The following is a 25,180-nucleotide window of genomic DNA, read 5'->3' as shown; positions in this document are numbered from 1 at the left end:
GACCACGCACGGAACGGAGTTTGCTGGTCCCGCTGGCTGGACCGAACGGTGGTTCGGAGGCGGGCGTGCCCGCCTCGTGTGTGGCTCTGTGCTCGGATGCTGGCTCGATGGTACGACCAGAACACCTGAACCCGGTTCCGGCAGCCGTGGTGTACTGGCGAGAAGCCGAGAAGAATTGGTTGGACAGTTGGACAGGCAGACAGGCTGAACTTGCGTTGTCGTGAAAACGAAAAAAAAAAATCCTATGCGGTCGTGCGATGTGAATCAGTGGGCAGAGGAGCTGGGCTTGTGATCTGAGCGTGAATGGATCTTGTGATCCAACGACCGGGTCGCTGGGCAAGGGAATGTATAGAATTTTTATTCCCGTGAAAACACGATGCTTCTACGGAATCAGCAGATTTCCTGACCCTCTCAAACAAAAAAGCAGATTTCCTGACGGGACATGCTAGTGCCAGTGTGCACTCGGTATCGATCCATGAACTTGAGGAGTGTCAGACAGGTCTATGTTTGGAGTACTTGGAAGACGTTTGATCATACTCCGTATCAATGGCGGAGTCGGAAGGACCAGAATAAAAGGAATGATTTATTACGGAGGGTCAAAGCATACAAATGTGAAGTTTATAGGATGAAATCACAAAGATTATATAGGGGCTTAACTAAAAACGCCAAATCTTAGGGGGGGGCCAAGGCCCAGGCTGGCCTGGGTTGTGCCTCCGCCACTGCTCCGTATTAGTGTAGCGTCATGTGTAAATGTTGAGACGGTGTGAGTTTAGTTGTTTGAGACGAAACAAGCGATCTTGATTGGGCATGCCTTTGGGGATATTTCACGACCTGGGTCGGGATGGGCCTGGACTTGTACCATCTCAAATTGTTTTGAATTGGCCGGGAACATCATCGCAAATAGCCCGGTATAACCACTATACTATACCTAGTATTGGGTCAACATTAACTGATCGCATGCCCAAATGGATGACCGAGATAAAGTCATGCGAGGAGCCTGAGTGCCAAAAATCTATGTTGATTGGACATCGTCATGTTAAGATCTATTCGAATTGAAGAATTTCTAATGGATTTATTTAGGATGCTAGTCCGTAGTTTTTTCCCCTCGTATAGACCATTTGGTTCGAACGAGTGAACCCTCAGATTCTTATGGAATATTTTCATAACCCGTTGCATATCTTTGCAAGAGATTAGGGTCTATTTGATTCATAGTAAGACCATATAAATAGGGAATTTTTCTTTGGATGACACTATTCATCCGTTGGATTCAAAGGAATTGAGCGAAGGAAAGGAACATAAATTTTCCTTTGTTCACAATTTCAAGAAAAATGCAGATTTCCTACAATCCAGCGAGACATCTTTTTTGTTTCCTTTATTCCAAGGACGAAATAATTTATTTAATGACATGATAATTTGTAATTTGACATCTTCATTTCACCATGTTTATCATGGCTCCTGTGTTATTTATTTATTTTTGCGAATCATACACCAAGGACACATTTGGCCCTTCGCCACCCAACTCTCTATGGCGGATTGGACGAAACGGGCCCAACAAATACTCCCGTGGAATCAAATCCACACAGCAATCGTGCACGTGGGCCATTTTTTCATAGACACCGGTTTGGAGTTTTAGTTTTCAACAGGCGAGAGAATGGACAGACATTACTTTTGTTCGTTAGCCTCTTTAATTGCCACCACTTACACCATCTGGCCTGATTATTATTGTTCGCTCCACCTCGTTCCTCTTTCCACAAGTTTGAGCTAACCCTAGTGCCGCTAGGTCGCCGCCGCCCTTCGCCGACGATTCAGGTCGGATTCGAGCTCATGTCGATATCTTCTTCCTACTCGGCATTAGGGTTCCACATCTTCACCCCAGGCGACACACTTCGCAACCTCGTCTTCAACCCCCAGCGATGTCTTCCACTGCCTCGTCATCAACCACGCCTCTACAAACCACACGTCTACCCTCCCACCAACATAGCCAACCACATAAAGAAAACTAGGATCTGGAGTTTCGTGCCAAACACAACGTCTGGCTCCTGATTTGGCTCGCGGAATTCAGGGCGCTTGGATTTGGCGGGATGGAGGAGCCCCGAATGGGGCCCAAAGTATATAAAACTAGATGAATTCCCCGCGCGTTGCTGCGGAAAAGCATGGTTAAAAGAAAGTCCATTGCATGACACTCTAACATAAATTTAGTATTGCCGTGTAGTGGGTTTGAAACCTATGAATGCTTACAATTCAGAATGGAAATGAAATCCTTCATTGGAACATGTTCACATAAACTTTAGCCGTCCTTCGGATATATGTTTGAACTCCAAATTTCATTTGTCGTTAGATTATGGTATGCACATCATCACCAGCTTAACTCACATGTAGCTTTCTTCTTTGGTCATGGGTGTGACAACTTGATTTTTGCTCTCACCTAGTAGAGACCACAGTTCAGAAACTTATTGCAGCCTGAGACATTGGCAATCAGCTATGGTAAAAGTCGGCTAATAAGTGTCAAATTAGAAAATTTACTCTCATGGGAATATCATTATCTGCACATTTACATCTGCAAGATAGAAAATTAGCAGGACCTCAAATATGAAGCAATGTTCGACTGCTAAAAAAATACGCCGCAAAATTTCAATGTTTTAGCTTTCTGAAATTTAAATTTTCTTTTCCGTCAAATGTTTTTTAAAACATTCTCAACTATGGTAAGCTGAATCAGAGTAACGAAGATGAAAAGAATATAAGTTTCAGTGAAAAGAACAGATGAACTTTTTTTGCGAAGAAAAAGAACAGATGAAATTGAAGGTACTAACCTCAATTTCTGAAGTACATTAAAAATGATACATGAACATGTGATGTTCTCGTATTTGTAGTCAATATCTCCTGCGACATATGAGTAGCAGCAACGAAAAAATATAGGTCTTGTGTACTAATGGAAACACCAAGCATGAGAGTCAAGAAGCTACGGCCTACAGAGACGTGCAGTAGAAATAAATGGAGCACAACATTGTTGAATCCACCAGCTTGAACTTGTGAATCCTGCTAATCCTAGGCACGATAGTAAAATTGCATCAAACATGCGTAACCCCAATAGCAATCGTAGGGTTGATTGATGATTGCATCAAACACACTGAAATTGCAGCCTATCCACTAGGAACACCATCGCTTATATCAGAAACCACTCTAGCGTGTAAAATCGAGTCGAGGACTGCGGAAACTCACCAGGTGCTCATATAAGCGATGGTGTTAATGGTGGCTTGTCACCATCCCCATTTGCCTCCTCAATGCCATTGCCAGTGCAGGGGCCGCCGGCGCACCGTAGAAGGCGGCCTGGGGAGGCGGACATGCACCTGCCCGTACGCAACGGCCTGCTGGGGCGGAGGCACCTGGTCCCACATCTACGGCGAGTGAGGCGCCTGGTGCTGCTGAGGGGGCACACAGTGCTGCAGCGGCGGCATGGACGACGGGATGGTGCCCCACGTCGCCTGTTGAGGCTGGGGCATCACGGCGACGGCGCAGGCGAGGCGACGGGCGAACCCTAGGGACGGGGCAATGACAGAGGAGGAGGGGGTAGGCCTTTAAAGGGAACAGTGGAACACGACTCATCAACTCCCTTCGTCGGTTCGGGAGAGCATCCGGCGTGGCGACGGATTAGATGCTGCCGATGAATGTGGGAAGTAAATGAACATTCGGTAGAGAAGAAGAGGAGTCTGGGAGAATAAAAGGTACATGCTGGAAGGCCCATGAGAACGGTCTGGTGGACGTGGTGGGCTGGAAACTTGGGCCAGATTTCTTGGGTGGGCTATGAACTTGGTAGATTCGTGATTCTAGCGAAGCCTCGTGCGGGAACGGGAGTTCGGGACGACGTTGTATGGTTACTCGTACGAAAAGCGGTGACGTGGTTTAGAAATTAAAAATTAGATATAAATGCTGACGTGGATTTTTTTGAGAGAATGCTGATGTGGATAGCCTGCATGTTTAGTTTGCTAAATTAAATGCATTTAGTGAGCTTCAACTTTATAAAATTTATAAATTCCTACATTTTGAACAATATGTTTTGCACATGCGTCCCTATCATATTTATGTGTTTTTCCTGCTTCTATGTTTTTAAAATTATGCAAATCAAAGAGAAGTTGGACATGCAGAAACAAAACTCTTTGCGTCCGTGACAATCTCCAATACAAATTTCTGCATTCTTTTATTCTCATGTTTTCAGTTCCGGTAGGATTTAACATATCATACTGTAACATTTTATTTCCGTGTTTCTTTTGTTCGTGTTTTTTAGTTCATCTTTTATTTGAAAAAGCCCTTAACCCTAGAAATTGAATTCGGCCAGAAGGGAATGGCTCCTAGCATGGAGCCGTAGACCAACGATGGAGACCGATCTCACGAGATCGTCAAGCGTTGGGGTCGGGGCCACTCTCGTAAATTCCTCCTCAAACTGTCCAAACTCCAAAGCAAGGAACCTAACTCTCGCGCCGTTCTACTAGCTACAACCAGTGCAACTACCATTAGGTAATGACAACTGGGCCACAATCTATCTCGGCCCCACAGGTCATGGGGTGCTCTAGCAAACCACCCGCGTGAGCTGCAGGCGAGCAGTGCACAGAGCAGTCCCCAGGAGGCTAGGAGCGTACTTCCGTTTCTGACACAAACATCCACCTCCCCGTCGCATCGCCGTCGCGACGGCGCCCCTACAAATACAACGACTGTCTCGGCCTCCTGAGCCGCCGCCACTTCTCGGATCCCGATGCGACACACCCAAATTCCAACAACAGCTGCCCGCTTTCCCTCATTAGCTCGAAGCCTCTGACCGGGGGCGAGGGGTTTGCCCCCCTAGGGTTTGTGTCTGGGGCCGGATCGATCTGGCCAGGGTTCGGCGGAGTTGCTCCAATGGGGGATCGGGATGAGGATGAGGAGCTCCAGATGGCGCTCCGCATGAGCCTGCACGGTTCGCCGCCGGCGCAGCCGGAGCCCAAGCGCAGCAAACCCCCGTCGACCGCCGGGGAGTCGCCGGAGGCAGAGGCGCGCCGCAAGCAGCGAGAGCTCATGGCCGCCGCCGCCGAGAAGCGCCGTCGTTCCTTCGCCTCGCCCGCCACCGTCGTGGTAGCGCCGCCACCGCCACCCGCCGTGGTGGCGGAGCAAACGCCCTCCCCGCAGGAGGACGTAAAGGTGGAGTCGGAACTAACCGTGGTACCTATGGAGGAACCCAAGGAGGCGGAAGTGGAGGTGGAAGAGGAGGAGAAAGGGGAGGAGTTACCTCCGAACATTGCTGAGAAGCTTTGGACCATGGTGTTTGGGAGCAGGGTTTCAAAGGCAGTGCTGGCGCAGTGGAGCAATCAGGGTATCAGGTGAGCCCTTTTCGGGTACTTCTGTTTTCGACAGTCCGCAGCAAAAGCGGACTCATTTATAGTTCTGAAAGGCATGGGGTTGGCCGAATGGGCATCTAAAAACTAATTTTAGATGCGTGTTTATGAGGCTGGTATTTACGTTGTTGGCAATTTATAGTTCTGAAAGGCACGAGTGATGACGCGTGGATGTGCTTAACTATAATCAAGTGTAGCGACTAGCGTATAAACGAGACATTGCCATAGTGTATATGGAGACCGCGACTGCTGGTCGTTCATAAAATCTTTATGCTTATACTTTAAGGCCCGTAATTTTCCTATTCTTGTGGCAGAATAGATGCTGTGCATGTAGACTTTTTTTTTACTTTAAACTGTAAGAGATGCGCGATTGCATTCCGACAGTATAGATACATATATTAATTTTTGCAAAGTAAGACACCAGAATGCGACCATCGAGGATCGAACCCTGGTGGACAGCCAGCATACCTTGCTGGGATGAGCACCCAAGCTGAGCTTAGTGATGCTTTTCCTTTACTAGTTCTCTTTAAGGTATTTATAACTTAATAAGGGTAGCATGTCCCCATTTTCCGAGGCGATTGCGAGAAGCTTTCTATTCATTGTTGGAGTTTCTGTTACGGAAATTTGGATTGATGGCCTTGTTTTGTTTGTCTGTCATGTCTAGTACATTTCTGATTTGAGATCTGTTTACGATATGGTGGAAGCTTGTCAAAGTTGGATGTTAGGAGGACGTGACTGAGGTTCAGTTTCTGGTGCCTGGCCTGCTTCCTGCCGGCTTATGAAAACTCGTTTCGACTTGTTACTGGTTGGACTTGGTTAAATTTTGGACAGTTTATGATTTCCAAAATTTGAAGTAAATATTAAACAGAAGTCGTCATCTCTCACTGGTATTTACGTTGTTGAAACTTTGTTAGTGGTATCTGTGAAAATAAGAGCAGCAGAGCTTCTGGCGTTATAAGTTGATACATTATCTTCCGTAAATCGGCATTGATGATTGGTTGAGAAAGAATAGTTTTATGGTGGAAGGGTCTCAGGGTTAAATCCTTGTATATGGCCCTGCAACGTTGGAAACACACCCTGCGTCTGTGACATGTGGGCTTAGGGGCATAAAAGGTTTTGATTTGTTTTGTAGGGCATATAATGATTTTAGAGCAAATAGGGCATATAATGATTGACGGTGTTAAGGTTAAATAGAGGAAAGAAAGTAAAACAAGGAGAGGGTCAACAAGATTCAAGTAGTATAATTGTAGAAAGATAGACTCTACAGGAAAACTCACAAGTAGATAAGTTGGGAAAAACATTCAGGAAGGGGAAATGAGCATCCTTTTCCATCTAAACTTGCTAGCATTGACTTTATCGAACAGTTTTTGTTCCTCTTGATCGAAGTTGGCTTCCATGTCTTCACTCCCCATTGACCAAAGAGGATTTTTAGTTTGCATAAGTTAACTGATTTAACACATAAGTGTTAAGTATGCCTTTGATAGAATGGTCCTCTGAGTTAATCTGTTTAACATGCTGACTGACTACTGACGAGACACAGAACCATTTCATAAAACGTCCTTAGGAAACACAAGAAGCTGCTATTGATTAATTTGTTTGTCACTCTGGTCGCTGGCAAGCTCTAGTTCTTAAGTGGAGTAAAACTTTCCAGACCTGCTGAGGACAATTAACAGGCATTTGCATGCATATTCCATTTAAAGTAAATGCATTCCTGGAGATAACATAACATTGGCCATATAATGCGTTTCATCGCACAACTGAATGCTATACAAATAATCTGCTTTCGTCTAATTACTGTTAAAATGCATGCAGATTTAGCTCGGACCCAGAAACAACTATGGGGCTAGTACAGCATGAAGGTGGTCCTTGTGGTGTCTTAGCTACAGTACAGGTGCATCTTCCTCACTTTATATAATTGTGATTCCTTGTTTTGGGTAACTCTAGTGTCTAGAGAAGTTCTCCATATTTTCTTGCCTTCATTGTCCACTCTGTCTGTACTGTCCGCTACTTCTTTAGCTGACACATAAGGCTTCTCCCAATTAAATTGTCTCCGAGTGCGTCACTAGTGTTAAGATACAACCTCCCCAATGCAGGGGCGGACCCAGCCGGGTGATTGGGCGGGGTCCGCCCCACCCAATAAATTTGAAAATCCTTTTATCATAAGTAAAAAAATCTAAAAAAATTAGAGAAAATAATAAATTGTAGTGTATTTGCCCCACCCAATGTTGAAAATACACTATTTTTTCACCCAATTTTGAAAACCTGGGTCCGCCACTGCCCCAATGCATTGTATCTTAGTGTTGTATCTAAAATAGTTGTTATTTGATAGATTTGGGAGATGGATTTAATGTCTTTGTATTGGTTTGCGTGAAGGAGACTGTATCTGGCATAAGAGAGGTTTCCTTCTCTTTCCTCATTAACTATGTGCCATGTAGACAAAATGCTGACGTGAATGATTAGGAGACGGCATCACGTAGGAGCATTGGGAAAGGCCTAAGTTGCTACATTTATGATCTACTCCCTCCTTTTCACAAAGCATGGCGCATAAAATTTCCTCCCTTTTTTCTCAAAGAATGGCGCACAACGTTTATTGTCAATGATCTCCCGATATTGCCCCTGCTTAGCCTCTTGAACGGCTGCCTTCCCCCCATCTCCTGAAATCTCTCTCTCAAAAAACGCATGGCCGACACTCTACTCTTCTTCCGCATGCACATGTTAATGCGCACGAGAGAAAATCTCTCCTTTCTGTTCGCTATCACGGCATCGTCTTCCTCCTTTTTTCTCTTAATTTCCTTCTTTCCTTTCTCTTCCTGCTTCTTCCAATGGTTTACTTGTTTCGAAGCTTTCTTCTTCTCCTTGGTCTGCATGGCCGTCAATATCTTCATGGCGCCCTTGGCTGGCGTTTTTGCTGCCGCTAGCTTGTCGGTGGCTGGCGTTGTCGTTTCGTCCCCCAGTTTGTCCATGGCTCTCGAGGTTGCCTCTGCTGCAGCCACACCTGGCACACCCACGTCCAGCGAGCCCGAGTTTGGCGTTATTGCTGCCGGCAAGGTTGCGTGCCTGCTGTTAAGTATATCATATTTCCTCTTCACAGATCGGTCTTTTGGGATAGATGGTTGGTTACTATATCTTAACATGGTATCAGAGCTGAGATCTTTGGTTCAAGTCTCAGTCCCCGCATTTTCCCAATTATATTATCCACGCCCACGTTGGGCGTGAGGGGAGTTATTATTTATTTCCACATCCACATCGGATGTGAACGGGCGTGTTAAGTATATCTATATCAGATCGGGTTTTTTTTGGTATAGTTGGTTGGTGTATCTTAAAACCCGCGTCCTACGATGCTGGGTGTGCCGGAGACGCCAAGAGGGACACGGCGCCCTTGGCTGGAGATGCAAAGAGTACTGTGCCCGTGTGCCCGGCGCAACATACCATGGCGTCATGTGCAGTTTCAGATCCTTCTGCTTCTCCACCGCCCATGGTCCCTTTGCCTTCATGGCTGACGCCATGAACAGTAACCAATCCTCCTCCATGTTCAACGCTGGCTGCTTCTAGATCTTCCTCTGTTCGTGGAAAAGAATGGAAGCTTGCAGTGCATGGGCCCAAGGGACGTGCTGCACATGGAGTGCCCAACTGCACGCGCACTGGCCAGGACGAGTATTACTGCAGCGGCTGCATGTGGTGATTAATTCCATAGCGCGTCTGCCCAAGCTGATATCAGGGGCAAATTAGTCCAGGATACGTGAGCAAGAAGCCTCCTTGGTATAAGTGCACAGGACTAATACGCCATGCTTTGTGAAAAAGGAGGGAGTATTATGAAACCATTCTTGTTGCTGCAGCGACCTAACTTCCCATCCTGTCTCCCTCAAAAAAGAAGAAAACTTCCCATCCTGCTAACTGGGCTACAGTAACTGGATCATTTCAGTTGGACTTCCTGAACTGAACATTGTCAAATGTCAATATTAATGAACACCATTAAATGTCTTAGTATGTGATAGGTTGGAGCATTCTGCTGTTACTCTAAATTTTGCAGCGAAAAGTTCAAATCTGTAGCTTCCCAATCTACTTTCTTTTATATGCGCTCACCTTTATCTGATTTTAAATCTTATTTCCTGATTTTTCACATAAATTATTGTGAGAACAAACCCCTGTCTTTGACGACGATAAGTCTGAATAGACTTCTCTTAGTAAGAGATAGGCTAGAGCATTCTGCTGTTACATTAAATTTAACAGAAACAGTTTTTGAAGATGAGCTTATCTAATTTCTACCTTTTGTTTGTATAAGCTTAGTTTGATATGAGTTTAAATCTTATTTTTTGATTTATCGCACTATTAACTATTTCTTTTTTTATCTGCTGTGAAATTGTTTCTGCTCTCAGCAAGCTAAACATTTCTCATGTCAACTTATGATTTTCTTTTGCAGGCATATGTCCTCAAATATATTTTGTTTTTCTCTGATAACTTGGATAATCCAGAGGTCAGTGATCCATCATATGCTTTGGGACAAAGACGCTTTTATCAGAGTTCTTTTGCTGCCAGGGATGATTTTTCTTCCCTAACTGAGGATGGAAAGAAGAGGTACTTTCTTTTGCTTCTAAAAAATGACAGTGATGCTAGTGTTGCCTTGGGATCATTTATCTATTCAATTATTCTTATGAGCCACTGTTCTTAATGATGAAAAATAAAGAACTAGCAGCTGATATGAAAGATCAACCGTTTGAGTTTAAGCTCAGTCTTTTTTTATTAGCTACACCAAGACATCAGTGTACTTAATATTCTTGTTATTCAAATGACTGTTAATTTATTCTTTCGTGTTTATTAGAGCATTGGTTCATGCTATGGTGGAAATTCTTTTTTTATGTGGAGCTGGGAAAAAGGCTGTTGTGGCTATCGTTGGAGGTGTCAATCGTGGAGTAAGTGGATCTGATAGCAAGCAGGTACTTATAGGCTATGAGATATTTTGAGGCTGTTATACTTCCATGTACAACATGCCAGTAATTTTCTTATGAAATTTCTGCAGAAAATTGATCCCACTTTGGAAGGCCTTTCTGTTGAATCAGCAATGGATTTCCAGAAAGTTCTTAGAGTATGTACATTTACCTCGAGGAAGGATGCATTCAACATGCTTCTGGCAAACATTCCTCTATTCGAAAGTCGACTGGGAGCCATTTTATTTCTCATCTCTTCTCTACTCTCACGGGGATTGGTATGTCTCTATCCATGTTTAGCTGTGTACCTTTTTGCTGCATTATGTTCTGTTTGACTAAATACATTGTAAATTTAAAGTTGTATTTGAAAATTCATTTTTTAATTCAGGAACTTATCCAAACAGACAGGGATGATCCAAGCCAACCATTGGTCACAGCTCCATTTGGGCATGCTTCACAGGTATAAGATAGCATCTTCATATACTGCAGTATTTAGCGCAACCGTACCTTAGCAGTTCACACTGTGCCTACTCTTGCAATGCAGTACTGAATTCACTTAGGAACTACAATATTGAACCAAAATTAATGCCCTAGTGCTGCCTGTTTATATTAGTAACAATTTTATATCACAACTTCTTATGTAAATAATGTGATCTTTTGCAGGAAATTGTGAATTTATTGCTTTGCGGAGAGGCTGTTCCAAATGTATTTGATGGTAAGATGGACCTTGGTGGTGGCATGTCTCTGAAAGGCATTCCAAATGATGTGGAAGTTGGTTTCCTTACCCTTCTGGAATCACTAAATTTGTGCAAGGTTGGTCAGTACCTGAAATGCCCAAAATGGCCTATATGGGTGGTGGGAAGTGAAAGTCACTACACTGTCCTTTTTGCTCTAAATCCCAACGTCCAAGAGGAGAATGAGCTGGAAGAGCGGGAATCCAAAATTAGGAGGGCATTTGATGCTCAAGATCAAAGTGGAGGTGGAGGCTTTATTAGCGTTGAGGGATTCCAACAAGTTCTCAGGGATACTGACATAAATTTTCCTCCTGATAAGCTTGAGGATCTCTGTAATGCGGGTATTATAGTATGGAGTGAATTCTGGCAGGCACTACTACAGTTGGATAAACGGGCTGGAGGCATGAAGGATCCAACTGGCCTTATGGGTAAGAAGCAATTCACTATGTACCACTTTAATGGAATCGCCAAGTCTGTGCTGAATGGGAATTCAAGCACAGGAGGCTCAAGTCCAATACAAAGACCCAGGATATGCAGGTTAAATGTCAGTGTCCCACCTAGGTGGAGTCAGGATGAATATCTAGCTGATGTAGTAAGCTCATCGACCAGCGGCAGCAAGGATGACAGTGTTCTTTCTCTTGCTCCACCTGTTCAGACTTCTCAGCATGCGCCGCTAGTGGACTGTATTAGAACTCGATGGCCCCGAGCAGTTTGCAACTGGGCTGGAGATGTTCCGAGTATTGTCTGATGCTTGGAGCTTCCTGCCAGTCACTCTAGCTCTGTCGCTTGTTATACTATTTCCGAAGAAGGCTCTTTCTGAGCAGACTGCTTCAGCTTCCAGAGTGTTGACCGTGCCATGCAAAATTGTGGAAGGCGCTGCTGGTGTTGTAATTGTTAGCCTGATGAATATATGATTTTTTTTCCGTCGACATGAATCCTGTTATCGTGTGATTTTATCAGGGACATGAGTATTCTTTTTCTCTTTTTATTTCATATATACTAGGTGTATACTCCATTTATGGATATGCTTTAAGTCTCGAGGCGCATTCTTTTTTGTACACAGATAATTTTGTTGTAGTTTATTTCAGAACTGACACAGAGTTGAGTGACCAGAATTCCAGTAACTCAGAAAGTAAGCGATGATTGAACCAGTATGAATCTGCCATGGTGTTTTTCTCTCCTGCCCTTTGATTTGTTACTTTCAGGCATAAAACTCATATTTCCTTCTTAACTCAGTTTGAACTTTGAGATGTTCATGACTACATGTTGCTCATCTATCTCTGTTGAATGAAGAATAGTGGAGAGACTATTTTTTTTTAGGGAAAGCCATCATGGCACGCATTATTAATCAGAGAACAGTGATAAATCGCTTGTGATTACATCCAAAATAAAATCAGGGGGATCATTATGCCACACACATGCATGTAGAGGTGTAACATGGTGATCCTTAAAAAACTAGTTGATTTGTTTGAACTAAGTAGAATCGAAAGGTACTCTGAGAATGCCACACATGCACATAGAGGTGCAACATGGTGATCCTTAAAAAACTAATTTATTTGTTTGAACTAAGTAGGATCGAAAGATACTCTGATAGTCGCAAAGTTGCAGGTCCAGCCACACGCTAGCCAAGATCCCCGACTATTTTTTCTCTTTGATACACATCGAATGATCGAAATGTACTGTGAACTATACTAGTCGCTTTATTCTGTGGGAGGGCGTCTCCGTCACAAATGGCAGTGCCAGAACAACTGAACAAGCGCAAGAAACTTCCCAAACCTGCCGCGCCCCGGCTAGGAGAAGCCCCCCCCCCCCCCCCCCCCCCATCCTGAGTTCCTCAAGGCTCAAGCAGTCAGGCCGCCCTGGCTCACTCCACCCACCGAGACCTAACCTGCCTCGGGGGCTTCGGTGGCCCGAAATTCCTCGGTGCGAATGCCGGACTCGAGAGCGGACCCCTTGAGGTCTAGACCTTCCATCCGTGCGCGAACACTAATCAAATGGTACGTACTCTGTCTTTGCCCATGTCCATTTTTTCAAGAGCACGCGGGCAACCAATAACTTTAATTTGCAAAGTAAACATCTGTGCATTCCAAAGAGTGTCAGCAACCTTGGATGAGTGCCCAAATGATTTCTTTGTATACAACAATATATGCTGAACAACACAGTTTACATCATCTCACTTCATACAGTTTGAGAAATACTTAGGGGACCGAATACTCAGTTGGCCCGGGTATCCAGGACTTAGACAATCACTGAAGGGAAGCTCTGCATGATTGCAGCAACCTGTCTTCATGTCAAGAGTGAGCCGCCTGGTGCTCTGAAGTCTGCACAGTCTCCGTCATGTTGCAGTTTCTCTGCCTCTTGCGAAGCTCGGTTCAGATACCCATAAGCTGCTTACAAATATAAAAGGTAAGGCAGTTAGGCATGTTAGCAATGAATTCTGACGTGCCACAATATTTTATAGGTAATATAAAAAATGCACTCGTGTCAAAACCTGATGTGATTAGCATGTCTCTGTTTACTTTCTTGGATTCCAACTAGGCAAGGTTATGCTGGAATTAAGAGTTTGCACAAATAGAACTGTACTTACATGTTGAATGTGGATTCCCTGCAATAGCTTGAAGTAGTCTTGGCATTGGGGGTATTTCGACTTCACGAAAACCTTCAAGATATTGAACAACTTCACCCATTGTGGGTCGATCAAACTCATCATCTTGGATACACCAACATGCAACCTTGAAAGCTCTTTCCACCTGCTCCAAATGGACATCACCATGTAGATTGTTGTCCACCAAAGTCTCCACGTCTCCTTCCAGTAGCTTATTTGCAACTTGCACAGGGAAATAGACATAATCATCACCACTCGTACATTGTGTACCTGAGTTCCTCTTTCCTGATAAAATTTCCAATAAAAGCATGCTGTAGCTGTAGACATCAACTTTTGCTGTAATAACAGTTCCGCTAATCCATTCAGGTGCAAGATATCCTATTGTTCCTCTCATTGTAGTGAGAACTTGACTAAAATCCCTTCCGAGGAACTTTGCCATCCCAAAATCTGCGATTTTTGGAACAAATGACGCATCAAGAAGTATGTTCTCTGGCTTAATATCACAATGTATGATGCAATCCCGGCAACTGTCATGCAAGTATGCCAGTCCTCTAGCAACTCCGAGAGCTATCTGATGCCTAATGCTCCATTTCAAAACTGAAGCATTACTATGAAATAAATGAGCATCAAGAGAACAATTTTGCACATGTTCGTAGACAAGCAACCTACTATCACCCTCAGTGCAAAAGCCATATAGTTTTACTAGATTGATATGCTGAATGATTCCGATTGATCTTACTTCAGCTCTGAATTGCTTCTCTCCTTGGTTAGCACCATCAAGCCTTTTAACTGCTACGGCACAAGAGTCATTCAAAAATCCCTTGAATACAGAACCAAAACCACCTGCCCCTAGCTTCTCAGAGAAGTTTTTTGTTGCATGTTGCAAATCAGCGTATCTAAACGCAATAATGCCCTCACCACCTTTAATGTTTTCCGTTCTATTAGCAGACAACCTCTTGTTCCTCTTAATCATCAATAGCAAGAAGAGTGACAATAAACCGAACAAAGCAACACTTGCACCAATGACAGTGCCGATGATTATTCGGTGTGTGTTGCTTTGTAGCCTTTGCACCACTTCATCGGCAAGGCGAAGGTAAAGGGTGTTAGTATTAGCACTATCACCACATTGTTGCTGTTTCACATTAATTATTTCGCCATGCCAAAGAAAACATCCATTGTTACCATAGGAGTATGCAGTGCAAGTGCAGTTTCCCAGACAAACTTCTGCACATTTATCTGCACTTGTAGCATCTCCTCTATTGTGGCCGTTATTGGGCAATCCAACACATGTCATAGGGTAGAAACTGTCTTGCATACTTGTGCTTTGGTTGATACTGCAGTCTAATGGAGTATTTCTCACACATCCGCCTGTTCGATCTTCTAGCTCCCACTCATCGGGCGATCTGATAGAGAATCCCTTCATACAGTTGCAGAAAGGAAGTGCATTATCATTACAAATAGTGAATGGTCCACAAACAGCAAAGACATCACACTGAACTCTGGGTTGGGCGTAGGTCATCACCCAATCCTGTGAGCTCTCCAACCAAACAAATGACTTTGTTCGACCTGAGACATCCAACACATGATGGAACACGATTGTCTCATCTAGTAAGTTATATGTAAAGTACTTCTCTTGGTCATTGTTGACAAATGTAAAATTTAAAATAAAGGGGCCTGCCATCTCTGGTATTGACGGAAAGTATTGGCCATTCCATATCCCACTCGACCAATATGGTATGGATGAGTTCAGCAGTGTAAGGAAGTACTGATTGGCACCACTTGGGTCTAATTGTGCAGTGTATCTGCCAGGAGCTAGGTCGATCACATTCTTCCTAGAAATCAGACGACGATTCAGACCAGTGACCTTGTTCCAACCAAGTTTTATACCAGGGAGGAAGGTATCTGTGGGGTAGTCAAAGCTCTGCCACAACAAATTGGACGAGTTTGAGGAATTCTGTAGGATGAGGTTCCCACTATTCAATAGCATAGCAATGGTATTGTTGCTTGTGGTATTCATTTGGGTCGACCAGATGATGGATATGGTGACCTTGTTTATGATGACAAGGTTTCCGTCATCTGATATTGTCAGCTCCAATGAGGTGGGGTCTGTGACTGGGTTATGACCGTCTGCGATCCATACCGGAGTTAGCTTGGGGACATTGTTGTACCATATGCCTAGGTACCAGTTCAAGGTGTTGTGGGAGGACTTACTGCCTGTCTGGAAGAAGCCGAGAGCGAACTTGCCGTTGCTGGAGACTAACCTCTCATTGCCGACAAGTGCTTGCCTGGATGTAATGGTGTCTATGGCAGCACAACAAATGGGGAAGTGTAGTGACAAGAGAAATCCAAAAAGGATGAGGAAAAGAGACATGCTGAATGGCTTGTAGAGATAGCAGAGTAAGAACTATGAGATGGATGCTAAATTTTGCTTTAAACTGAGTGCATAAAAACATTCAGGAACACCAAATCGTTGCAAAGTCAAGCACTCCCCTCATGACAGTGATAGATACTCCTAATTTAGTAATCAAGTGGTGTGAATCCTTGCTAACTCCCAGCAGTCACAGGAAAAATATATGTGAAGTGGGTAGGTGTTGACAATGATTCTGACTGGTAGTTATCTGTATGAACACATGCTGCACACGAGATGAAGAAAATAATGCTTTATTGTAACAGTTGCTGGCTAACCAGTGCACCCTTTTCCATTTGGTTGACCTTATCCTCTCTCGTAATCTTGACCTTACCCTCACCTAGTCACCTCTCATGTTTGTTGTTCTGAAAGTAGAGAGTTAAACAGAGCATATAGAACTGCGGCTAAGTGGCACATATGCATGTTTAAAGGCTCAATCTACTGCAGGAACAATGTAGTTAAACAATGGGTAATATTGCAGCTATGTCTTGGATGACCTTAATTAGAAATGGCACATTAGTGCTTAATCGCGGGTAACACCATTGAATTGCATTGAGTACATGTTCCATATGTGTTGGGCTGAGCGTGCATGTGTATGTCTTTGGCCCATTTGCCCATGTCAGTGTATATACGTACCATACCCATAGCTAGTGAAGTGTTCCAGAGAATTCCACAAATTTCCTCAATATGTCACCTGATCTTTATCAGCCCAATTATGAGCCAAGTTGTGATCAGAAAATCTATGGTTTACCCTGTACCTGGGTAGCTTATGGCAGGTGAAAAGGCTTCTTGCTTTTTGTTGCCCGAACATTGCAGATGGAGATGGGATGGAGAATGTTAGCCACTCGGGCGAGTTAATCCTTCATCAGTATTTCAGTATTCACAATGCAAACATATCACTATCAGCGGCAATGTCTTGGTTCGCTAGCTAGTATCAGGAGCTGCATTAACTGTTCATCCTAGACCGAGAATGTGTACACCCTTTGGCCAGCACCAGCAGTCAGGCTGCTACATTTTCTTTGCCAGGAGCACGTTTGCTCCACATATAAACCATGTTTGCAGCATACCTTGTTAAGTTTCATATATTTGATTATCTTCTATATACACCAAGTTTAATGGAAATTTAGATTGACGTGAGCAGAGATCAGATTGGCAAAATGCTTAAGAGAATTGACGAGGCATCAAGGTACTTATGTACAAATCAAATAGTTGCAGAAAACTTCTATTCATGGCTTACCATTGGTACATGTATTTTTTTTGGGTACATGTGAGGTTAGTTTCAGGCTTTCATCATCAGCAAGTAGAGGTCTCTCAGTACAAAGAGATTATTGCCCCCTTCTTTTCAGCTGGAGCTTCTCCATAAACCAGCTTCAGCTTAATTTCTGAGAGAAGCTGCTGCCATAGGAAGCCCTGAGAAGCTATTCTGTTCCCTTCTTTTGAGCTTCTGGAAATGTAGCTTGTTGTCTGATTTATGTAGGAAAAGACTGTGCTACCCCTGGAATTGAACTGTGACTGTTTGGTTGTTAATATGGGTATTTTGGACTTTTTTACCACACAAATGGCAATTAAAATAAAAGTTGAACATAATAAAGAAGTACATCTTACAAGTCTAACCTGGCATCTTTAAAAAAGAATTAGGACACCCAGTGTATTTTACTCTTTTGAATTTTCCATGTACCCGATGTACATGGCAGTGAAAGTTACATCATATATTGACAAACAACACCAGTAAGCATGATGCAGAAAACCTAATGGAAAATGATGAATACTAGGAAGATGCAAGCTCCTTTTGTCAGTAACTTCGAGAAAAATCAGTTTAACAAAACATATGCAAAGTTGGCACTGCTATTTCAGGGTATGGACATTCACAATGGAAGACATGCTCCTTGTAACAACCTGTCTTCATGTCAAGAATGAGCTCCCTGGTGCAGTGCACTACCTCTGGTATCTTTCAGTTTCTCTGCCTCTTCTGAAGTTCGGTCCAGGTACCAATCGGCTACATGCACGAACAAAATATAATGCAGTTAGGAATGCTAGCAATGAATGCTATACTCTTTTATCAATATTATACAAAATGTACTTGTGACAGTATCTGATAAGTTCAGCATGTCTCTGCTTATATTCTAGGATTTACGACAAGCGATGCTTGAATTAATATGTTTGCTCATGCTTACATTTTGAGTGTGGATTCCCTGCAATAGCTTGAAGTAGTCTTGGCACTGGGGGAATTTCAACTTCATGAAAACCTTCAAGATATTGAACAACTTCACCCATTGTAGGTCGATCAAACTCACCATCCTGGATACACCAGCATGCAACCTTGAAAGCTCTTTCCACCTGCTCCAAATTGAAATCACCATGTAGATTTTTGTCCACCAAAGTCTCCACATCTCCTTCCAGTAGCTTATTTGCAACTTGCACAGGGAAATAGACATAATTATCACCACTTGTGCAGTCTCTACCTGAGTTCCTCTTTCCTGATACGATTTCCAACAAAACCATGCCATAGCTGTAGACATCAACTTTTGCTGTGATAACAGTTCCACTAATCCATTCCGGTGCAAGATATCCAATAGTTCCTCTCATTGTAGTTAGAACTCGACTAAAATCCCTTCCAAGAAACTTTGCCATCCCAAAATCTGCGATTTTCGGAACAAATGATGCATCTAGGAGTATGTTCTCAGGCTTAATATCACAATGTATGATACAATCCCGGCAACTATCATGCAAGTAGGCCAGTCCTCTAGCAACTCCAATAGCAATTTGATACCTAATGTTCCATTTCAAGCCTGTACCGTTACTGTGAAATAAATGGTTATCAAGAGAACGATTGTGCATGTGTTCGTAGACAATCAACTTCCTATCACCCTCAGTGCAGAAACCAATGAGTTTAACCAAATTGATATGCTGAATGATTCCAATTGATCTCACTTCTGCTCTGAATTGCTTCTCGCCTTGAAGAGCACCATCGAGCCTTTTAACTGCTACCACAGAAGAGTCATTTAGGAACCCCTTGAATACAGAACCAAAACCACCTGCTCCTAGCTTCTCTGAGAAGTTTTTTGTTGCACGTTGTAAATCAGGATACCTAAACATGATAATGCCGCCACCACCTTGAAGTTTTTTCATTCTGTGAGCACACAGCCTCCTGATTATTAGTATCAAAAAGAGTGACAATAAACCAAAGGAAACAACACTAGCACCAATGACAACGACATTGATTCTTCTTCTATTCTTTTGTAACGTTTGCACCTCTTTCGCATCAAGGCGAAGGCAAAGAGTAGCTTGGTTATTGTTACCACTATCATCACATTGTAGCTGTTTCACATTGGTTAGTTCATCTTCCCAAATGAGACACCCGTTATTACCATAGGAATATGCAGTGCAAGTGCAGTTGCCCAGACAAACTTGCGCACACCCACCTGCACTCGTAGCATCTCCTATCTTGTGGCCATTATTAGGCAACCTGACACATGGCATAGGGTAGAACCTGTCTTGCACACTTGTGCTTTTGTTGATACTGCAATTCAATGGAGTATTCCTCATGCAGCCGCCTGTTCGATCTCCTAGCTCCCAGTCATCAGGTGATGATACGGAGAAGCCCTCCATACAGCTGCAGAATGGAAGTTTGTTCTCTTTGCATGTTGCAAAAGGTCCACAAATGCCATATACATCACACTGGTTGGTGGGGTTGGTGTGGGCTGGTACCCAATCCAGTGCATGCTCGACCCACAAGAAGATCTTGGCTTGACCAGAGACATCCAGGGCAAAACGCATAATTGTTGCGTCATCTAGTAAGGTATATGTGAAGTACACCTCTTGTTGGTTGTTGACAAATGTGAAATCAATCAATTGCCGACCTGTCATCTCTGGTATTGAACCAAAGTAGTATCCGTTCCATTCTCCACTGGACCAGTATGTTATGGACGAGTTAAACGCGGCAAGACTGAAACGGGCAGAAACTTTTGTTTCGTGTAACTCATAACTATAAATGCCAGGAGCAGGGTCTATTGAGTTCTTTCTGGAAACGAGACGGCGGTTCAGGCCGGTGACCTTGTCCAGGCCGAGCTTTGCACCGGCGAGATGGGTATCCGTTGGGTAGTCAAAGCTTTGCCACAGGACATGTGAAGAGTTTGAGGTGTTCTGCAGGACAAGGTTACCAGTTTTTAATAGCATGGCCACAGTGTTTTTTGCTGTGGTGTTAGCTTGGGTAGACCAGATGATCAACTTAGTGGCCTGATCTAAGATGACTAGGTTTCCATCACCGGAGATAATGAGCTCCGGTGAAGTGGAGCCAGCGACAGGCTTATCACCGTTGGCGACCCATGCCGGAGTGCACTTTGGGATTTGGTTGAACCATATGCCTAGGTACCAGTTGGAAGCATTGTGTGAGGACTTACTGCTCGGTCGGAAGAACCCAAGCGCAAACTTGCCGTTGCTGGAGATGAGCCTGTCGTTGCCGGCGAGTGCCTGCCCAGCTGAGATGGTTTCCGTCGCTGCCCAACTCGCCGGAATGTGCAGCAGACAAAGGAGGAGGCTGAAGACGATGACTATCAGGTTCTGCATGGTGAACCACTGGAATTGCTTTCCTTCAGCGTGAGGATACGAGGAATGCGGCACAAGTATATGGAACGAAGAGAGAGCTAGCCACAAGACAACCGAGTAATATGTAAGCATCTGTTGCGGCATAGTGCTAGCTAGCCACAGGACAGACCGAGTGATACGTAAGCTTCTGTTGGGGCACGGTGCTGCCGGCCGCTGACTACGACTGGCATTTATCAGAGGCTTGTGGATTAGACTCTGCAGTGCCGTGGTCATGGCGTCTCAAGAATGACCCAAATTTGTGCTCGACGGCAAATCGCTTTAACTAGGATCTAGTATCAACAACTTACGTAAGTAGGACTGTCGTGGTATCTTGGAAATAAAGTCTGAATCCATTACTTGGTCAAATAAATGTTGCCTGCCTCGTTTCCAAATAAAATAAGTGAGTGTCTATTTCTCAGTCACCTAAGAAATAGTTATCAGTCGACAATTGTAACCATCCAATGAAGATTTTCTCATTCATCAAACCTATATTAATTTTACATGAATCTTAATGACTGAATCAAAAGGTTGTGATCATCAATTAAGAAATAGTTATTTCTCAGTCGCCTAAGAAATAGCAAAACCGGGAGTGTCTATTTCTCATTCGCCTAAAAAATAGTTATTCTTCAGTCGACAATCGTAACCATCCAATTAAGATTTTCTCATTCATCAAACCTACATTAATTTTACATGAATCTCAATGACTGAATCAAAAGGTTGTGATCATCGACTAAGAAATAGTTATTTCTCAGTCGCCTAAGAAATAGCAAAACCGATAAAATAAAGCAAGTGTTGCCTGGGTCAGGTGAAAATGGTTAGATATAACGTTCGCTTGTCCATTGTTGGAAGAAAATTTCTGTAAAAACTTCCCAGTTCAGGTTGCCTACGATTTTGGACCAGTTCATTGCTTGGCGTTGAGGTTTGACGATGACGATTTTGGACCAGCATCGTATCCATGTTTGCCTACGAGCTCAACAAGTCAACAGTGATGAGCAAGGGCGAAGACATAAAAACCTATGAGAACAGTGATGAGCAGCTTGCATCTGTGCCCTGGGCGTGTGCTGTTTCGTGGCCTGCATGTAGCAAAGCATCAAATTACAGGGATGGTTTAACTACGGTCGGAGATGGAAACAAGGACGAAACTCCATCGGTTAAAAACTTCACACGGAGCAGTTGGATTGGCAAATTAATCTGTACCAAATCCAGACTTCACCGTTCCTTTTTTTGAGGGAGACGTCACCGTTCCTTATTTTACCCATGAAACTTTGACCCTTCGAGTGTCGATCATATTGCACCACCGCACTGGAACCACCAAATAGATGAAGACAATTTGCTTGGAGAGGGCGGTAAATAAGCGTCAGAAAAACAACCGTGAGACAGACACTGTTTTCATCCACTAGTAACACGTCCAGTCAAAGACAATAAATTAGTAACCTTAGTTGGTCACAGAACTTCCCATTCATTCCGGGGCAGTAATAAAATCTAAATTGCGCTGTCCCTGTTTGTGCTGTGGATGTTGCACCAGCCGATCGCTGAAGATCTTGTGTCGCCATGGCCAATGCGGGATGTATTAGCAACTCAGTCGTTCATAAACCATGCCCATTTTCAACTTAATTATTTCAAGTTCAAGGAAAGCGATGGTATTATAGAAATAGAAGCTAAGACGGACTACCTGTCGTGGTCGTGGATGTTGTCGCGGTTGATGATAACTAAATAAGCCTGGCATCCTACATCAGCGTTGAAACATGTTTTCTTTCACTCCATTAGTTAACTGATACGGAGTAGTTAATTTGGTGGTTGTTCGACACTTGACTAGGTAATAGACTTCAACACGCTTATTTTTGGAATAACACCGAGCGCTCGTCCTACCACAATACCACGCCTGCAGTCTCTGCAACTTCAAGCTCGCTTTCCCCCCTCAGTCCATGGTGCATCTCATCCTCTTTGTTTTCGCCACTCTCTTCCACCTAAGCATTGCCGCCACGACGGACACCATCTCAGCCGGACAACCACTGGGCAGCGGCGACAAGGTTGTCTCCCGGAATGGCAGGTACGCGCTTGGCTTCTTCCAGACTGGCGGCGAGTCCAACTGGTACATGGGCATATGGTTCAACACAGTTCCCAAGCTGACCCCAGCATGGGTTGCAAATAGGGTTATCCCAGTAAAGAACACCACCCTGCTACAGCTTGTAATCTTTCATGATGGAAACCTTGTCATCTTAGACCGGTCTAGTAACTCCGTGATCTGGTCCACCCGAGCAAACGTCAAAGCCAACAACACCATCGCTGTCCTCTTGGACAGTGGAAATCTCATCCTACAGAATTCCTCAAACCCATCAGAAATTTTGTGGCAGAGCTTTGACTACCCGACTGATACATCGCTCCCTGGGGCAAAACTTGGATGGGACAAGGTCACCGGCCTGAACCACCGCCTTGTTTCTTGGAAGAACTCGGTCAACCCAGCTGCTGGTATATACTCTGAGGAGTTAGACCCTAGTGGTGTCAACCAGTACCTTCTTACAACACTGAACTCTTCCATGCCATATTGGTCTAGTGGTGTCTGGAATGGCCAATAATTTGCATCAATGCCAGAGATGTCAAAGCATCATCTAGTCAATTTCACATTTGTTGACAATGATCAAGAGAAGTACTTCATGTATACCCTAGACGATGAAAGCATGGTAATTCGTAACTATTTGGATGTGTCCGGTCAAGCAAAGGCATATGTTTGGATAGAAAGCACACAACAGTGGGTAATGATGTTTGCCCAACCCAAAGCTTGTGATGTCTATGCTATTTGTGGAACTTTCACAATTTGCAATGATGATGCGCTGTCATCTTGCAATTGTATGAAGGGCTTCTAGGTGAGATCACCAAAGGATTGGGAGCTAGATGATCGAGCCGGTGGGTGCTCAAGGAATACTCTGTTAAATTGCATTGGCAACAAAAGCACAAGCTCCACAGACAAGTTCCACTCTATTGCATGTGTTAAATTGCCCCAAAATGCCCAAAGCATGCAAATTGCTGCTAGCGCCGGTGAATGTGCACAAGTTTGTCAGAGGGACTGTTCTTGCACTGCGTATTCCTTTGGGGATGGTGGATGCTCCATTTGGCACAACGATCTGCTTAACATATGGCAGCAACAATGCAGTGGAATTTCCAGCATAGATGGAGAAACTCTTTATGTTCGCCTTAACGCCGACGAACTGCACACTCAGAAACCCAACAGAAGAGGATTGATTGTTGGAGTTATCATTTGTGCAAGTGTTACGGCTTTAGGTTTGTTATTAGTGTTCTTACAACTGGTGATTTGGAAGAACAAAACAAAGTTCTCTGCTGGTGGTATATTGGCTTGAATGATGCTCAATTTTTCACTGGTATCACAGCGTTTGGGTACACTGATTTGCGACGTGCAACTAGAAGTTTCTCTGAGAAGTTTGGGGGAGTCAGCTTCGGTTGTGTGTTCAAGGGAATCCTAACTGACTCCACAACCATTGCAGTGAAAAGGCTTGATCAAGTTTGCCAAGGAGAGAAGCAATTCAGGGCTGAGGTGAGCTCGATTGGGATCATCCAACATGTCAATTTGGTCAGATTAATTGGTTTTTGTTGTGAGGGTGGCAGCAGATTGCTTGTTTACGAACACATGCCAAATAAATCACTTGATCTCCATCTGTTTCAGAACATGACCACAATATCCTGGAAATCTAGGTACCAAATAGCTCTTGGAGTTGCTAGAGGATTGGTTTACTTGCACGAGAGCTGTCAAGATTGTATCATACATTGTGACATTAAACCAGAGAATATCCTTCTTGATGCTTCCTTCACTCCAAAAATAGCTGACTTTGGGATGGCCAAGATTTTGGGAAGGGATTTTAGCCGTGTACTGACTACAATGAGAGGGACTGCAGGGTACCTTGCACCTGAGTGGATCTGTGGTATCCCAATCACACCAAAAGCCGATGTGTACAGCTATGGGATGGTGTTGCTGGAAATCATATCTGGGAGGAGGAACTCACAAGCACCATGCTCTTGTGGCAGTGATCATGGTGTCTACTTCCCTGTGCTTGCTGCAGGTAAGCTTCTTGAGGGAGAATCCGGGAGCTTGGTAGATCACATGTTACAGGATGATGTCGATCTACTTGAGGTTCAAATAGCTTGCAAGGTTGCATGTTGGTGCATACAAGATGACGAGTTTAATCGTCCGACAATGGGGCGGGTGGTTCAGATTCTTGAGGGGCTGGTCGACATCAGCGTTCCCCCGATGCCACGACTACTTCAAGCTATGACTGGAACTGGAAGCTCGCATTTGAGATGTTCTTAATGCTCATTAGTCCAATTCATGAACTCTATGCAGATATTTGTATTTTCTTCTGTCACAAATGAACTTACTATTTTAAAAAGATGATTGTGTGAGACTAGCCAAACCGTCCTTGATATTGAAGTTCTCAAATTCCCTTCTAACAAAAATATTCTATACTCAATGTACTTGCATGTTGTACAAATTAGGTGCTAGAGTAAAAAAAATGGTTAGGTTAGTTCACTTTAAAGGGAAAAAATGGGTC

General features: G+C 43.8%; 4 protein-coding genes and 1 long non-coding RNA gene across 9 annotated transcripts; 3 read left to right on the top strand and 2 right to left on the bottom strand.

The window, feature by feature from the left end:
• The first annotated feature begins 4,632 nt into the window (after window positions 1-4,632).
• LOC100821161 (ubiquitin carboxyl-terminal hydrolase MINDY-3) lies at window positions 4,633-12,180 on the top strand. Its single transcript, XM_010241597.3, has 7 exons — window positions 4,633-5,348; window positions 7,176-7,254; window positions 9,784-9,938; window positions 10,183-10,297; window positions 10,381-10,566; window positions 10,677-10,748; window positions 10,952-12,180. Exons 1-7 carry the CDS (start codon window positions 4,891-4,893, stop codon window positions 11,768-11,770), a joined length of 1,884 nt encoding a protein of 627 aa, XP_010239899.1. The 5' UTR covers window positions 4,633-4,890; the 3' UTR covers window positions 11,771-12,180.
• A 669-nt stretch (window positions 12,181-12,849) lies between these two features.
• Window positions 12,850-19,693, top strand: LOC112269501. 2 transcript variants are annotated; one of them, XR_002961356.1, is made up of 4 exons: window positions 12,850-13,019; window positions 13,209-13,428; window positions 17,889-18,019; window positions 19,585-19,693. It is a non-coding gene; the product is annotated as an uncharacterized LOC112269501 (long non-coding RNA). The 2 variants fall into 2 exon arrangements; XR_002961355.1 differs by lacking the exon at window positions 19,585-19,693 and having other exon boundaries at window positions 17,889-18,215.
• Window positions 13,075-16,120, bottom strand: LOC100835185 (G-type lectin S-receptor-like serine/threonine-protein kinase At2g19130). 2 transcript variants are annotated; one of them, XM_010241595.3, is made up of 3 exons: window positions 15,839-16,120; window positions 13,610-15,754; window positions 13,075-13,409 (listed from the first exon to the last, which is right to left on the bottom strand). In XM_010241595.3, exons 1-3 carry the CDS (start codon window positions 15,996-15,998, stop codon window positions 13,309-13,311), a joined length of 2,406 nt encoding a protein of 801 aa, XP_010239897.1. In that variant the 5' UTR covers window positions 15,999-16,120; the 3' UTR covers window positions 13,075-13,308. The 2 variants fall into 2 exon arrangements, with proteins under 2 accessions (XP_010239897.1, XP_010239896.1); XM_010241594.3 differs by having other exon boundaries at window positions 13,610-16,120.
• On the bottom strand, window positions 17,184-21,000 carry LOC100834878 (G-type lectin S-receptor-like serine/threonine-protein kinase At2g19130). 3 transcript variants are annotated; one of them, XM_010241596.3, is made up of 3 exons: window positions 18,209-21,000; window positions 17,931-18,030; window positions 17,184-17,546 (listed from the first exon to the last, which is right to left on the bottom strand). In XM_010241596.3, the coding sequence occupies exons 1-2, from the start codon at window positions 20,850-20,852 to the stop codon at window positions 17,942-17,944; spliced, it is 2,733 nt and encodes a 910-aa protein (XP_010239898.2). In that variant the 5' UTR covers window positions 20,853-21,000; the 3' UTR covers window positions 17,184-17,546; window positions 17,931-17,941. The 3 variants fall into 3 exon arrangements, with proteins under 3 accessions (XP_010239898.2, XP_024312104.1, XP_024312103.1); XM_024456336.1 differs by having other exon boundaries at window positions 17,184-17,540; XM_024456335.1 differs by lacking the exon at window positions 17,184-17,546 and having other exon boundaries at window positions 17,594-18,030; window positions 18,209-20,999.
• Window positions 21,001-22,372: 1,372 nt separating this feature from the next.
• LOC100834576 (G-type lectin S-receptor-like serine/threonine-protein kinase At2g19130) lies at window positions 22,373-25,041 on the top strand. Its single transcript, XM_024455529.1, is given in 2 exon segments — window positions 22,373-23,971; window positions 23,974-25,041. Coding segments are annotated over 2 exon segments (2,394 nt in total). The 5' UTR covers window positions 22,373-22,543; the 3' UTR covers window positions 24,940-25,041.
• The last annotated feature ends 139 nt before the right edge of the window (window positions 25,042-25,180 follow it).

The sequence above is a fragment of the Brachypodium distachyon genome, chromosome 5, assembly GCF_000005505.3.
Source record: "Brachypodium distachyon strain Bd21 chromosome 5, Brachypodium_distachyon_v3.0, whole genome shotgun sequence".
Taxonomy (NCBI): domain Eukaryota; kingdom Viridiplantae; phylum Streptophyta; class Magnoliopsida; order Poales; family Poaceae; genus Brachypodium; species Brachypodium distachyon.
This window is presented reverse-complemented; position numbering and strand designations above follow the sequence as displayed.